The 15801-nt window shown below is 41.0% G+C and overlaps 2 protein-coding genes across 3 annotated transcripts; both read left to right on the forward strand.

Annotated features, from left to right (window-relative positions):
- Window positions 1-712: 712 nt before the first annotated feature.
- LOC109465966 (probable ATP-dependent RNA helicase DDX59) lies at window positions 713-6773 on the forward strand. 2 transcript variants are annotated; one of them, XM_019763469.1, is made up of 8 exons: window positions 713-785; window positions 1143-2004; window positions 3066-3227; window positions 3658-3789; window positions 4167-4372; window positions 4656-4826; window positions 5409-5606; window positions 5995-6773. In XM_019763469.1, the coding sequence occupies exons 2-8, from the start codon at window positions 1200-1202 to the stop codon at window positions 6325-6327; spliced, it is 2007 nt and encodes a 668-aa protein (XP_019619028.1). In that variant the 5' UTR covers window positions 713-785; window positions 1143-1199; the 3' UTR covers window positions 6328-6773. The 2 variants fall into 2 exon arrangements, with proteins under 2 accessions (XP_019619028.1, XP_019619026.1); XM_019763467.1 differs by having other exon boundaries at window positions 722-823.
- Window positions 6774-10785: 4012 nt separating this feature from the next.
- Window positions 10786-14340, forward strand: LOC109465880 (leucine-rich repeat and immunoglobulin-like domain-containing nogo receptor-interacting protein 3). Its single transcript, XM_019763369.1, has 4 exons — window positions 10786-10860; window positions 11362-11484; window positions 11695-12796; window positions 14333-14340. Exons 1-4 carry the CDS (start codon window positions 10786-10788, stop codon window positions 14338-14340), a joined length of 1308 nt encoding a protein of 435 aa, XP_019618928.1.
- Window positions 14341-15801: the final 1461 nt, after the last annotated feature.

Below are 15801 nucleotides of genomic sequence, written 5' to 3' on the forward strand. Positions count from 1 at the left end.
AAGTTATCGTGTTTACACACACACACACACACACACACACACATACACGAACGCCTCTGAAAACATAACCTTCTTGGCGAAGGTAAATATACTAGACTGGTAACTGGGCTTATGTAACGTTAGATGTGTTGGGCATTAAACACGTATACTATCCAAGTTAGAACGTGACAGAGCCACTCCCTTCCTGGCTTCCGAGTCTGACAGTCTGCAACAGACTAGACTTACACATGAACGAGAAAAACCTGATGTTCGACTACAGAGCTCTGGATCACCCTCAACAGTTGCCCCCCTCCCCACCTCAGGCCATAACGGTACACGGTACAACCATCGGTACCGCGAACAAAACTAAAACAAAGCACCACGAGCTTATGAAGCTATTGAATGTTTCTAACAAAAACTACATACCAAAAAGACGTAAGTGCATGTTGGTTATGGGGTTAAAACAGCCGCAAGCCAGTAGCACGACTCTTCCGGGTGCAGCCATCTTGGAGATTCTGGACTATCGCATAATAGGGTTTGGGTGACAGATGTCACAATCATAAAAATTATCAACTACAAGGTAAAAACTTAAGATTACAGTACTACTATTTTGGTACTTAATAGTAATAGTGAAGAATTTTATGTGAGCCCGATGTCAATAAAAAGCGTAGATATTGATTGAATATGAAGTTAATGGAAAAACTTTCCCCTTCGTAGTAGCCAGATGGCATATCCCAGTGCTGGGACGAAACCAAAACCACGATTCACAACGTCAGAACAGGCCACGTTACAGATCTAGAGGCCAGGTTTGTGGATGAACAGTGAGGTTCTTGGGACAATATAAGTAATCTTTGTAGTTACATGTCTTTTGTGATGCCTACTAAATTATAGATAATATCGTAAACTCTGTGTTAGTGCCCATTACAGTTTGCCAAAAATTATGTAACTTTGAGTTTGACGCTCAAATGTATAAAACCAAGGGGCCTGTTTCAAGCTTGTTTGAAGCTCCTGGATAAAACTGATTTGAACTTGATCAAGTTGATTTCCATTATGATAACTGACTAAAAGACTAAAGAGTGGACTGATACATAACATCCTGAGCCCATAAATGCATGAATGTGATCAAGGACGTGACTCAGTATTCATTTTTTTTTTTCACACAGGTAATTAACTCATCAAATTAAGATCCAGGTTGGGATCATCACAGTCCTGCTACAGACATGTTTGTGCCAAGATCTGTGTCCGTCAAGAAGACCACCAGACCTGTTCAACCAAAACCACTGCCTATCAAAAAGGTACAACAACAGACAGATCCAACAACACAATCTGAGAATACAGCAAACTCCTCATCCACTGTTGCATCCACAACAACATGTACCTCAGAAAACCTTGACAGGGAGTTAAGAAGTGAGCTACCACAGGGTAACACTGCTGAAATAGACCCTTCAACATCTCTGAAAGGTGACTGTTCAGAAGATGAGCAAGGTGTGTCAAAGAAGGATGACAGTGATGATGAAGATGAACCCATCGTGTCCTTCAGTAAGAACCAGCGCTGGCCAGAGGAAGGGGAGCCGGTTTGCGTGGTTTGCGGCAGATACGGGGAGTACATCTGTGACCAGACTGACCGGGATGTATGTAGTTTAGAGTGCAAGGCCAAACACCTGGCCCTCGTGCACCACAAAAAACAGTATCTTCAACCTGAGGCATCATCGAGTAGGGAAGAAAGAGAAGAAACTGACAATAGTCTTTCTGAGTCACAGAATCTATACAAAGAGCACTCCACATTATCACAACTGAGTAGTGAACAGGTCGAAGAAATCAGGAAGCAGCTCGGAATCGCCGTGAGAGGGAAAGATGTTCCTAAACCCGTCTTGGAGTTCTTTCACTGCAGGTTGAACGATACGGTCAGCGCGAACATGTCGGCGGCCAAGTACGAGATGCCGACGCCTGTTCAGATGCAGGTGCTGCCTGCAGGGATGATGGGAAGGGACGTGATGGCAGCGGCACCGACTGGATCAGGGAAAAGTGTGTACATATGATATGTACTAAGTTTGTTTGTTTGTGCCTTTATTTAAACTGGAAGCACTAGCTGGAGGAGTGTCTAGGGGTCCAAATACAGTAGTAATATTAGTAATAATTTTAATTAAAAGAATTATTAAAGAACAAATAAAAGGGTTAATGAGGTGTATATGGTGTGATAAAGTCAGTTGCTATAACCACCACTATGCTCACTTGGTGGTTTTATTCGGTGGTTATAGCAACTGACAAAGCTTTATCCCACCATATGCACCTAGGATCAGGCAGGTCATTAACGTTATAATCATATAGCACCTTCCTGTATAACACATACAAGAATAAATAAATACTGTATCAGTAATAACAAAAACAAGTCAATCTATATAATGTTACATTTAAACTTTTGTTTGACATACACTCAGATACATATAGAATACAACACGGTGTATTCCGTATCGCCCGAGGTCCCAGCCCGACCGCGGGTCGGATCGGCCGACAGCCGAAGGCTGGAGGGAGATCCGATCCGCGGGAGGGCTGGGACCGAGGGTGATGCGGAATACACCGTGTTGTATTTTATTTATGTCATACCCACCTAAGAAAACACGCCTTTTAATGCGAAATTAGCGAAAATTTGGTGTCCCTAAACCCAAACAATGCAACAACATCAATTCCAACGACGGAATTTTGTGTTCGAATTTTCGAAAGCGGTGCAAGCGGTTAGGGCGAAACGCGTTCGAATTGTTCTATGGAACATTTGGAAGCCCCGGGCCGTACGCGTAAAGAACCCCCGGGCCGTACCGCTAGTTATCACACGGGCCGGAACACCCGTATCGAACGTAATCGCGGCCCAGGTAGGACATAAATGTATATAGAAGCAAAATGTGTAATTGAATTCATTTGTTCTTGTACATGTATGTCCATTATGGCCTGCATCAATGGCATCTTAGCCCAAAAGCTGAGTCACAGATGAATCCACACTGGGTAATTATGCATGTAAATCGTACTGTATGTACTGTAAATCATGCATTTTAAAACATAACTTTGTCTCTGTTGTAATCTCATACATACAGCTGCTGCTTTCCTACTGCCAGTAGTAGTAAACGTGTTCCGAGCTGTATCCGATGCTGTAGGTAGCAGAGACCCCAGGTGGACACGCCCACTGGCCCTGGTCTTAGCCCCCACCAGGGAGCTGTGTATGCAAGTAGAGGACCAGGCCAAGCAACTCATGAAAGGTCAGATACAGTCCACAGATTTAATCCATATTATCCCTACTGTGGTCCTATCTACACATCCAAAGTCATGTTAAGTGCCTTTCTTTCCCAAGGACATGTAACATCCAGTCAAGAATATCAATTACCGGTACCAACTACAAAGTACCTTCACATGTTCTAGTCCAACAAACTATTGCTCTGTTTATTCTTACTCAAACACAATGTATTTCATATACGTGACTTTTTGTACATATCTAGCTGTTATGGTGAGAAGCCTCTCCAACTCTGTCCTGCTACAAAATGTAATCCAACACCACAGGGTGTCTGCTACAGCACCAGTTACCACAGTGACAGACGTCTAATCCAGGTCATTGACTTTGTTTGTTTGGAGAAGCAGAAGCCACTAGTGAACTGTGTGACATGATTGAATGTGTTCATCCTCCAATGTCAGGTCTGCCCCACATGAGGACAGCCCTGCTGGTAGGTGGCCTGCCCCTCCCCCCGCAGGTGCACCGGCTGCAGCAGGGTGTACAGGTGCTGGTGGCCACACCTGGCAGGCTCCTGGACATCCTACACAGGAAAGGTCAGTGCAGCTGTGCTTTGCCATTTCAAAGTTTTGTGTACACATGTAACGTTAGATCTCTTTTATTAGGTATATTAATTTTTATTATAATTATAGTCTGTGGGCAAATTTTGGACTTCCAAGCTTTTAAAAATGTAGTTTCCCACATTTTGAGAGGCAAATCATGGGGTTGAGAGTGGTCGTTGGTAGTGCTTTAAAAATTTGATGTTTCTATATTTCAAAGTTTTTCTTTTTGTCCGCCAAGGTTGGCGGATTGGTTTACAAACATTTTTCTGTCACATGCCACAATGTTCCTGCAAGCGATAGAGAAACGGGTGCTGGGTAAAGCCCTGCCAAAAGTTTTAACTGTAAACATGATAATTTCATTCTTTCCGCAGATGTTTCCCTGGAGTGTGTTGAGACGTTAGTTGTGGATGAGCTGGACACCATGTTACAGCTGGGCTTCAGGCAGCAGGTGTTGGAGATTATAGACAGTCTTCCCACCCAGAGACAGACCCTGATGTTCTCAGCCACCATCCCACAGTCTATAGAGGTCCTGGCAGCCTCCATACTCAACAACCCTGTCTATGTACTGGTGGGACAGGTCAGTATGTAGATTTTGAAGTACATTGTATATGGCACCAAAATACCAAAAACATTTTCATAGCATCTGCATTAAAAATAGTGTAAGTCAATGAACATAGATTTACACCACAAATACACCCCAGTGACCCCACACAAGGTATTGAACATCAAAGCATAAAGAATCATATTTCCAGCTCAGGCCAGCTCTTGATTCAATGCTTATTCAGTGATGTGAATAGCCAATATACAGTTACAGTAACACACATGTTCTATAATAAAATGTCAACCCTCTTCACACACAGGCCAGCACCCCCAGCCCTTCAGTGAAGCAGACGATACTGTGGGTGGAGGAAAACTCCAAGAAGAAGATGTTGTTCACCATCCTGCAGGACCCGAGGCACTACCAGCCTCCTGTACTGGTGTTTGTGGATTCACGCATGGGAGCAGACTTGTTAGCAGAGGCTGTGCAAACGGTGAGTACATGGTGGCTATTGGTGGAGGCTACTCTTTAGCATGGCAGTTTTGATAGTGATGTTTTTTTGCTGATTTATAAATGTAGTTTAGTCTATGTAAATCAGCAGCTTAGTTTTAAGATTACTGAATACATTAATAGTGACTATGATGTAATTTGAAATTGCTACCAGTCCTTCTTTCTGTAATGTATGTGTGTACATGTAACAGTTGTATGTACATGTATTATCTATTATGTACAGGTACATAATGTAACTACATTGTACTGTATCTACTCTTATCATATACCTGCCAGATTACATACAATGTCATGTGAATATGCCACTTTGAATATCATATTTAAAGAGATGCTCAAAGTGATAAAAATTGTATCCCTACATCTATCCTGCATATCTAAATTATGTTGCACCTCGTACAGAGACCATGTAGTTTTGGCATATAAAACTTGTGTTTGGAACTATGGATTTGTTGATAGATACACAATGTAGTAAAGAGAACTGGTATAACAATAATCAGAACACAGAAATCAGTTACTGATGACAATTTCTAACTAATATCACCCCTCCCATGTTTTGATGTCCTAGAAATGTAACATACGAGCCCTCTCCATGCACGGAGACAAGCCGCAGTCGGAGCGGTCAGCAGCCCTGGAGTCCCTGTTGAGAGGAGAGGTGGACGTGGTGGTGGCCACGGGTGTCCTGGGGAGGGGGCTGGACCTCTGCAGGGTCCGATTGGTCATTGTTTTTGACATGCCTCCTTCGGTCAATGAGTACATCCATCAGGTGAGGCCACAGGCAGTAGGCCACCGAGTTGAAATACTGTACATTCATGTATATTGTAACTACTTAATGTTTTGTCTCTGCAAATTCACACTTACAGGTCCAGACCTAAATCCAAAATTGCATGTTGGCAAACATTTTACATGCAATTTCAAAATTGAGTACATATGTATATTATGTATAGAGAGTAGGTAGTAAACACAAAAGTCTCAAACAATGCTATGCTGACACCATTGAACCCCTAGCATGACTTTTTTTCAGTCTGCAAAATTGCAGGTTGCATAATTTTTCTTCTGCAATGTTGAAAATGTCTCTGCAAAATGTAGACAGACTGCAGGTGGGTGTTTCTAACACTGGCCATGTATATATCAATTTCTCACTTGTGTTACAGATTGGGCGAGCTGGCAGACTAGGTTCCAGTGGCAGGGCCATGGCCTTCATCAACAACAACAACAAAGGGCTGTTCCTGGACCTGGTGGACACCCTGAACCCCCTGCACCTACACATGCCCTCACAACTGGTCAATTCTCCCCACCTGCAGCAGCAGAGGGAGCGTAGGGAGAGGAGACGGGCCAGGGAAGACGGGGAAACGACATCACGGAGTGAACAGCACGGGGAGAAGTGGGTACAGCAGAGACACAGCAATGCCGCGTACATGCAGCGTCAGAGGGCCAAGAGAGGGAGAGAGCAGGAGGGGTCAAAAGCCAAGCATCACAAGAAGTAACCGATTGCTGACGTCACGTATCCGTAAAGTCTTGTGAGAGAGAGGGGGTTTCCAAAGCCAAGCATCATAAGAAGAAGTATAAGAGGGGTAACCAATATTTGCTGATGTACAATGTATATATCCGTAAAGTCTGGTGTGAATAAGGTCACGTGTCCATTACTCTTGTGGGTTTACGTTCGGAAGTGTAATGGTCATTTCTTATCCTGATGAAGGTGACAGTGGTCATTGAAAATTTGATCCTCACCTACCCTTGTGTGTTGGACTTGTTTAGCATCGTAAAGAAGTGTCAAGAAACAGTGATCATAGCTCAGGACATACAAAGTTAGAGATGACCACACATGTACTTGAAGGTACTTACTAAGTCTTCTTACACATTCAGGGACTTCACCATTCACAACACTGTTAAGAAATTAAACTACCAACACATTATTTGTGTAAAAAAGGAAGAGATGTTTGCCTTGCTTCACTTCTTGTACAGATACATAACAATTTGAAAGCCATGAACAAATCGATTGAACAGCTGTTGTATCGAGCACAAGATTTTAGTCTTTCACAGTCTGAAACTGCCAGATCCGAAGCTAAGCAGTGAAATACCTCAGTTATCAACAACACATCAATGGACATGCATTTTTAATATCAGTTAAGAAGTTCAAACACAGCTCATAAGATGTGTCATACTGCCATATTCACATACATGTACAGAACAATACATATAGAATACAACACGGGGTATTCCGTATCGCCCGAGGTAACAGCCCGACCGCGCGTCGGATCGCCCGACGGCCGAAGGGAGATCCGATCCGATCCGAGAGTGATGCGGAATACCCGTGTTGTATTTTACTTATGTCATAACCACCCACGAAAACATGCCTTTCAATGCGAAATGAGCGAAAATTTGGTGTCCCTAAACCAAAAAAAAAAACGCAACAACATCAATTCCAACGTCCGAAGTTTGCATTCAAATTTTCGAAAGCGGTTCACGCGGTTAGGGCGAAACGCGTTCGAATCGTTCTATGGAACATTTGGAAGGCCCGGGCCGTACGCGTTAAGAACCCCCGGGCCGTACCGCTAGTTATCACACGGGCCGGAACACCCGTATCGAACGTAATCGCGGCCCAGGTAGGACATAAATGTATTTACAGAACATGCATGTCAGGATAATAATTCACAAATATCAAAAGTCAGTCTAAAACCTGCTTTGGGTTGGGGCATTTCCTCACTGGACTCATCTGAAAATGTGTGTATGTGTTTGAGTTGTGTGTTGGTGGGAGTGTGTGTTTGCATGCATAATTGCCATTTTTTCCCAAAGGGGCATCCACTTCTAAACTACTGTGACAAAGTAATCTGACATCTCTATTGGCTTTGTTGGTACCTTTTTCAAACTGTTCAAGTTCAAGTACAATCACATGTATCATATAGAAGAAATCACTTTCTTAATTGTGTCTTTTACTGACTACCCTCACTAAGAAGAGTTATTTTAATATTCCAAGTTTAAATCCTGCCGTTTTGTTTTGTTTTGTTTTCATGGTTACCAGTAAATCCTCAGGCCTGACTTCAAACAAAAAGGATTTTTTCCAAGCCAATGCTTTCTATCTGCATCACTTATTAAATTCTTTGGCAAAATTAGGCAACATTCTTGCTATGGCCAAATCAATTTAATTGGCTGCTTTTCGGATTCAAAAATACCAGTACGGATCTGGCCTTAAGATACGAAAGCAGTCTCAGTCTATGTCTGAGGGAAAAGTCTGTGCCTGTATACAGCTTCTGGGAGTGAGGCTACATGAACCTCCCCCATACATGTAGGTTATAACCACACGTCCCGGTCCAACCCCGATGTTCCAACACCCCCATGTTCCAATGTCACCATGTTCTGACACTGTCATATTCTAACACTGACATCTACCCCAGGCCTATGTTCTGACAACCCTGATCCTATATTGGAACGTAGGGGTGTTCCTGGGGATGAATATAGTCAGATAGAAGTATTCCTCCCAGCCTGCTATTTATATTTCTAACATGTCTGAGTTTACCATGATTATATTCGCTTGAAAAGGTCAGAAAACCAAGAAAAAGTTGTTGCCAAGAGGATTTCAGAGTAACTGGTAACCAGAGCCATGGTGAATCACACGCTACAAAGGGTTCTACGCAATCAGGATTACGATAATCTTCACCATTCCGTCAAAATGATCAGTTACAAATCATGTGGCTTTGTACGTTAATGAAAACGCAGCAATAATTACTCACCTTAGCTACGCGGCCTACTTGGTATGGCAACATCAGAACTTGACTTTCATCTCTTCTAAACTCACAGCCTAGAGTCTGACTCATTGGAACATGGAGAATCACAACAAGCTAAAATCTAATTCTACTCACTTGAGGGAGCAGAAACTGTGTGAGCATATATATATAATATTAGCTGGGGAACAAACCGCACAGTTGTACAGTTGGACACACCAGGTACAACACGCCACAGGACTTCCTTGGCTTGACTGGGACGACTTCTAAGAACAATCTACAGGAGCTTGTGTCTGGATACAGAAAACTTTCTTTAGGACACTGTTTCTCGGTAAGTCATCATTTTATATCTATCATATCTATCAGTGTCAGATTCTTTGAGTTGTGAAAAAAGATGGTATTTAGTATTTTTTTTATTGTATTGAGGCGAGGGCTTACCTTTTCTAAACCTGCCATTAGCTACACACAGCTGCAGTAAGTCTGGCCAAAACGACTCCTATGTAACAGCATTCCAGTATACTTTCTTGCTCTCAAAAACAAGTTATATACTTTAGATGGAATTTAGCAGAGGACTTGTTATGTTCCTATTGTAATTTAAAAGAAGAAACACCTTTACATATTTTTTGCCACTGTTGTGAAATTTCTGGGGGATGTAGAATCTTCGGGAAAACAACATATATTGATACAACAGTCAAGCTTACAATTATAATATTTGGCATTTCAGTTAATCGTCCTATAATTGACCTTAACACATTGTTAATATTAATTTATTAAAACTTTATATACATAAGAACAGACAGTATAAGTTTGTCACGATTTAGGGATTTATATTTTTGGCTTTTTTATCGGGGTTTCTTTTTTGCACTGGAATTGTTTTTCACCCGAACCCAACGTTGGCTTGGGGTGAAAAAAAATGAGTGCAAAAAAAGAAACCCTGATAAAAAAAGCCTAAAAACATGCCAAAAATAACCCAAAACCCAAACCTCTTCTTGGATCGAGAGTAGTATGGGGGATCCTAGGACACATGCCCACAGAACATTGTTTGTTTGGCAATAATTACAGCACCTGAAATTGTGTAAAATGGGACTTTTTTGCTATTTCATGCTATGAACATGATCTTTTTTAGCTTGGGAGGCCAATTCATTGTAAAGTACTCCTTGACAGACTGACACAACTTGGGAGAAGCACCCAGAAGAGTTTGTTCTACAGCACTCACCTGTGAATAACCCAATAAGGTATGGAGGACTGGTTACTTTAAAGATTTAATGGCTTGCATGTTTGCTAGAATATATGTACATGTACTAGATTACAGTTATAATGCAAGTTATTTTCTTTTAGCTTGTGATCTGGACATGTTAGCCTTACTATTAAATTTTGAATACCATAGATAGCTTTGTTCTTGTTCTGGAACTGCTAGGGCATTTATTTAAAAAAAGCTTGCTCGGGGATAACTCAAGAATAGGTCGACGGATTGTCTTGCTTTTTAGTATCTACAATGTAGCTTAGGTGATGCTTGACATAATTAAATGATGATTATACAACATCTAATTTGCCTAGTTATTGAGGAAATTGTATAATTTACAAATCAGCTGTGTTCCTAGTTAGGACTAATCAAACATGATTGTCACATATGACATTATGTCATTGAGAATGACAGGAATATCGACAGACATTGATTACATATTATATGAATTGCTATTTTACATAATTCATGAGAAAATACTGTTATTTCATTATAAGTGGTAACTGACTCTGGAATTTCACACCACATTTGGAAGTGGGCAGTCATTTGGGTGAGAAAAATCCCAAAGTCCCCCTAATTACCAAGTTTTAATGACTACAGCTGTACTGTTATTATTCTTGAAGCTTTACAGATCTGAAGTGTTCTCAACAACAGGCTAACCCAATAATCTAGAAAGTGGAAAAATCAACCAAATAGTACCATTCCTTCAAAACTAACAAACATATACAAATCAATTGTTGTGGCAATTAATTGCTTGCTTATTGAAAATAGTTACTTGCTTTTATTTTTCCTTTAATTAGGGCAGGACATTAAGCCATAATCCACTCTTCATTGCAATTATCAAAAACATCTGTGAATATCCCCAGTAAAATGAATCTGTGAAGATGCACATGCATGCCTTTTCTGTCACAACCAGAGTGGGAGATTAACTCTACAATGTAAAACTGGACTTTCACTTGTTTATGTCTCCTACAGATAAAATGTCTGGCAAGCTTAAGAGCCTGCTGGTTGTTCTCTTCATCATCTTCAATGAAATGGGATCAGCCACACCCCAGGTCTGCGACTGCTACAGCGACAACATCTGCAAATGCACCAATAAAGGCCTCACTGCTGTTCCTCAGAATCTGCCAACAAGTATCATTCACCTTGACTTAAGGAGGAATGCCATTGCAAACATTACTTCAACTACTTTCTCAAAGTATAGGAATTTGAGAAAACTATATCTGATGAACAACCACATTGAGTCTATAACATTTTCAGGTTTAGAGCTCAAACAATTGGACCTGTCCTTTAACAAAATAACTAACGTCCACCCTGGGGGATTCTCAAACCTACCACAGCTCCAATTGTTGAGGCTGCCCTATAACAAAATAAGTAACATCCACCCTGGTGTATTCTCAAACCTACCACAGCTGCAGTCATTGGACCTGGGTAGTAACCGAATAACTAACATCCAGCAGGGTGTATTCTCAAACCTACCACAGCTGCAGTCATTGGACCTGAGTAATAACCGAATAACTAACATCCAGAATGGTGTATTCTCAAACCTACCACAGCTGCAGTCATTGGACCTGGGTAGTAACCAAATAGCTAACATCCAGCAGGGTGTATTCACAAACCTACCACAGCTCCAAACATTGTACCTGACTCATAACCAAATAGCTAACATCCACCGTGGTGTATTCTCAAACCTACCACAGCTCCAAACGTTGTACCTGACTCATAACCAAATAACTAACATCCAGCAGGGTGTATTCACAAACCTACCACAGCTCCAAACGTTGTACCTGACTCATAACCAAATAGCTAACATCCAGCAGGGTGTATTCACAAATCTACCAAAGCTGCAGATGTTGCACCTGTCTCGCAACAAGATAAAAACCATTCAGCCTGGTGCACTTTCAGGTTTACCACAGCTTAGAAGGTTGAGCTTGGACTCTAACCAGATGGAGACACTTCCCTCAGCCTATTCCATGCTGTCATCAATCCCTCAAATATACCTTCGGCACAACCCCTGGTGGTGTGACTGTAGGATGCTTCCCTTTCTCCTTAAGATGAGTGGGTCTCGTTCATTTGAATATCAGATAATTTGTTCCCAACCCGATATGTTCCAAGGGAAAAAACTGAGAGATATCAATCCTGAAGATTTAAAATGTACAGAGCCAACCATTCTAAGCTTTCACAGGGTTGACAATGACACATTGGCACAGGGGGAGACTCTCCATTTGGTCTGTGAAGCTTCAGGTATGCCTAAACCAGACATCACAGTCACCCTCCCATCTGGACTGAATACAACTGCTGAGCCAGGAGGGAGGGTGGAGGTGAAGAATACCACAGCTACAGTCACCATTTCAGGTGTTACTGCAGCAGATGCTGGTCAGTACACCTGTATCACAACCAACCCGGCTGGCTCTGCATCTGCCACACTCTCTGTGAATGTCCATCTCAGCACTACTACAACATTCAATGTGTCACCATCACTCTCTACAGGAACCACTGGTACTTCAACCCATCCCACAAGCAACAGCAATCTTGCTTCTTCTGCACCTATTGGCTCTACACCTTCAGAAATCCTTGCATCGTCTAAGACTTTTTCCTCTTTCTCTTCTTCTGTACCTGTTGACTTTACGTCTTCAGAACATCATGTTGCACATTCTCCCACTTCCTCCCCACCAGTCAATACCAGCTCTACACCTTCAGATCAGACAGAATCTGATCCCACTTTCTCTGTACCCATTCTTTTCAACTCTTCACCTTCTGAAGAACCTGAATCTGATCCAGATCCCATTGCCACTATCGTTGGCACAGCAGCTGCCATTGTCCTCATCGGTTGCATCCTTCTAACAATCTGTTGGAAGAAGTGGTCCAGGAATCGTTCTATTGTTGCCCCAGAGCCTGGTGTTGTGCGCAACAGTACAGACACCACACCTGGTGTTGTGTACAACAGTACAGACACCACACCTGGTGTTGTGTACAACAGTACAGACACCACACCTGGTGTTGTGTACAACAGTACAGACACCACACCTGGTGTTGTGTACAACAGTACAGACACCACACCTGGTGTTGTGTACAACAGTACAGACACCACGGCTACTGTAACCGGTGGTCATGACCAGCTGCAGATGCAGCATCACAATGATGATGCCTGATGATTAGACAGGTCCATAACACTCAGACACCACCCAATAATGTCTGACACATTTTACATCTGTTGATATGTATTATCATAATCCAAAAGCTTAAAGCTTTCTAAAACAAAAAGCTTGTACATTGTACTGAAGGCTCCAAGATACAGATTTGAAGCTCTGTTCTGTAGTTTGAATATACTTAGCCAGTACTGTTACAGTGTTTATCAGAACATGACTTTACCAGCCTTTAAGTTACTCATGAGGTGGGCTTTTAGGCCTGAATGCTGTGCTGTTATTCCTTGTTCACTGTGCTGTTTAAAGCAGACAGGGAATTTCCCAAGTACATGACTAATAGTGTATACTGTGAATTCAACATGTACATACTGTAAATACATGTAGTGTATCATCTTGTGATGGATTAGGAAAGTGAAGCTAAAAGATTATGGATTAAGGAATTGAAGCTAAACTGATTAAGTGATGGATTGGGTAAGTGAAGCTAAAAGCTGTAGTCAGTTTATAAGGTTTAACTAAAGTGACTTTGATCATTTACTTTTTAGCAACTTGGCTGATGGATTATAAATTATAAGACCTTAACCAGTGTTTGTTTTAAATAGGCTGAAAGAGCTTAATCAGTGTGTGTTATTATTTACTAGGCTTAATCATTGTGTAATCAGTGTGTGTTAATTATACTACAGTAGGCTGACGGACAGAGTTTAATTGCTGTTTTACTATTGTTAGTCACAACATATATTGCCATTAGTGGACAAACAAATTGTGAATGTACAGCAAATGAATTCAGGACCCTCATAAGGGAGCCCTGCTATTTTGTATCATTGGAGATGTTGAATAAAACCAGTATATAAATATATATGTAAGGGTCCTGTTGTTATCAGTAGAGTGATAATTACTTCTCCTCCCCTCTCATTAGGAAGCCACACAAACTGCAATGATATGAAGGGTCCTGTTGTTATCACCATTATATAGTGATAATCACTTCTCCTCCCCTCTCATTAGGAAGCCACACAAACTGCAACGATATAAAGGGTCCTGTTGTTATCACCATAGTGATAATTACTTCCCGGGCTCCCCTTTCTTCAGGAAGCCACACAAATTATCACCAGTGATAATCACTTCCCCTCCCCTCTCTTCAGGAAGGAACAAACTGGAATCAATATGTGACTGTTCTGTCCTTATACAAGTAACGTTAATAATGTAACTTGTACCCTTGCCAAGTCGCTTGTTGTACGGAACTTAGGACAGGTGCTGGAACACTGTAACGTTACATGTATTATGCATGTGTATAATATAACTACGGTAACGTTAGGGATACACGACGACCGTAACATCGTTCTTGATATATGTGTCCGTTTACTGTGATTATTATTTGTATACAAAGGTTCCTAGTGAGCTCGACTGACGTTCTCCATCTTTTTTCCGCTAACTTGTGAAGTGGCAAAGAAGTGGTGATTTGGTAGTTAATAAAGGCCCTGAAAATCTAGTTGTACAGATTTTTCAGCCAGCGAGTGTAAGGTGTCCGTATGAAATCGGTTGACACCCAGACTACTGAAAGTCACTATCAAACTACTATGGTAAATTAATCGCACATCTACGAGAACGCACAGGGGCGCCCTCCAGCGGCCGTTTTACAAAGTGTAAACCTAAGGAAACGTCGCCGTAAATCGCACTGTTCTGTCTTTGCTTCATGTCATAGCAATACGTTCACTTACAATGGTTACGAGAATGTAGAAGACAATGTTCACATGAGTCACAGTCAGCAGCCGCTCCAGACCCTTGCAATTCAGCTCCACCAATCATATTTCAGCCCTTGGCTGCAAGGAGAGAGTAGCCGGCCCACTCAAGAACAATAACCACAAGAGTTCCACGACGCCAAATGATGTTAACCGTTTCGACTGACGAAGTGTAACGTTATGTATTTTTCTCATTGATTATGAACAAAAGATCCTCATGTCATATCAATCATAAATCATATCAGTTAATCTCTTCTGGCAGTTTTATCTTAACATAAAAGGCTTTTCTTGCACATGAGTTATGCAAATAAGGCCATGATATGAATAAATTATGTTTATTGATGTTAACGTTAGCCTTCACTTAACCAAATGCGCTAAGTATGTATTCCCGGCAGTTACCACTATGAAATTACTACAATTTCCATTAATCGTGCAAATTAGGCCTTCATTTACATTTGTTTGTTTGTTTATTATTTGCACAACAGCAATACAATTTATACATAATAAATTAATAATGAATAAAACAGGTGCAAGAGGAGGGAAAAAGCTTATTTAGCTTATGCTAAGCCCTCCTCCTCTATACTAACCAAAAGTAAACATAATTGAATTGAAATAAGGCATACATACATAAGGAATTGTTATCAAAATAATTCAAACATGGGCAAAATGATACAATAACAATCATGAAACAGTAGTTAACAATCATGAAACAGTAGTATACATAAATTGAGATGAAATGAAATTGATATGAAATAATATATACATACATAAGGAATTGTTAGCATAATAATTCAAACATAGGCAAAATGAACAATAACAATAATGAAACAATAGTGTACATAAAAAATAATCTATGTCGATGTTCCTTTCGTTCTCAATTACACAAAAACAAGAAAAGAAGATTTGGAACATATTCATTTACGTTCATAAAAACTGAAGTGCTTTAATGCGGCGATGTAAAAGAGAAAAGGATGTTTATCATATATATTCATTGATTGGGAGTGACGTCACGACAAATACCCGGATGTAATGACCTAATCACTAGTGACGTATTTATTCAGTAGGCAGTGATGTTGTCGAGTCGTTATGTGATTATAGAATTACTGCGAAATGTTCT

The sequence above is a fragment of the Branchiostoma belcheri genome, unplaced genomic scaffold, assembly GCF_001625305.1.
Source record: "Branchiostoma belcheri isolate BF01 breed outbred unplaced genomic scaffold, Haploidv18h27 scaffold16, whole genome shotgun sequence".
Lineage (NCBI taxonomy): Eukaryota > Metazoa > Chordata > Leptocardii > Amphioxiformes > Branchiostomatidae > Branchiostoma > Branchiostoma belcheri.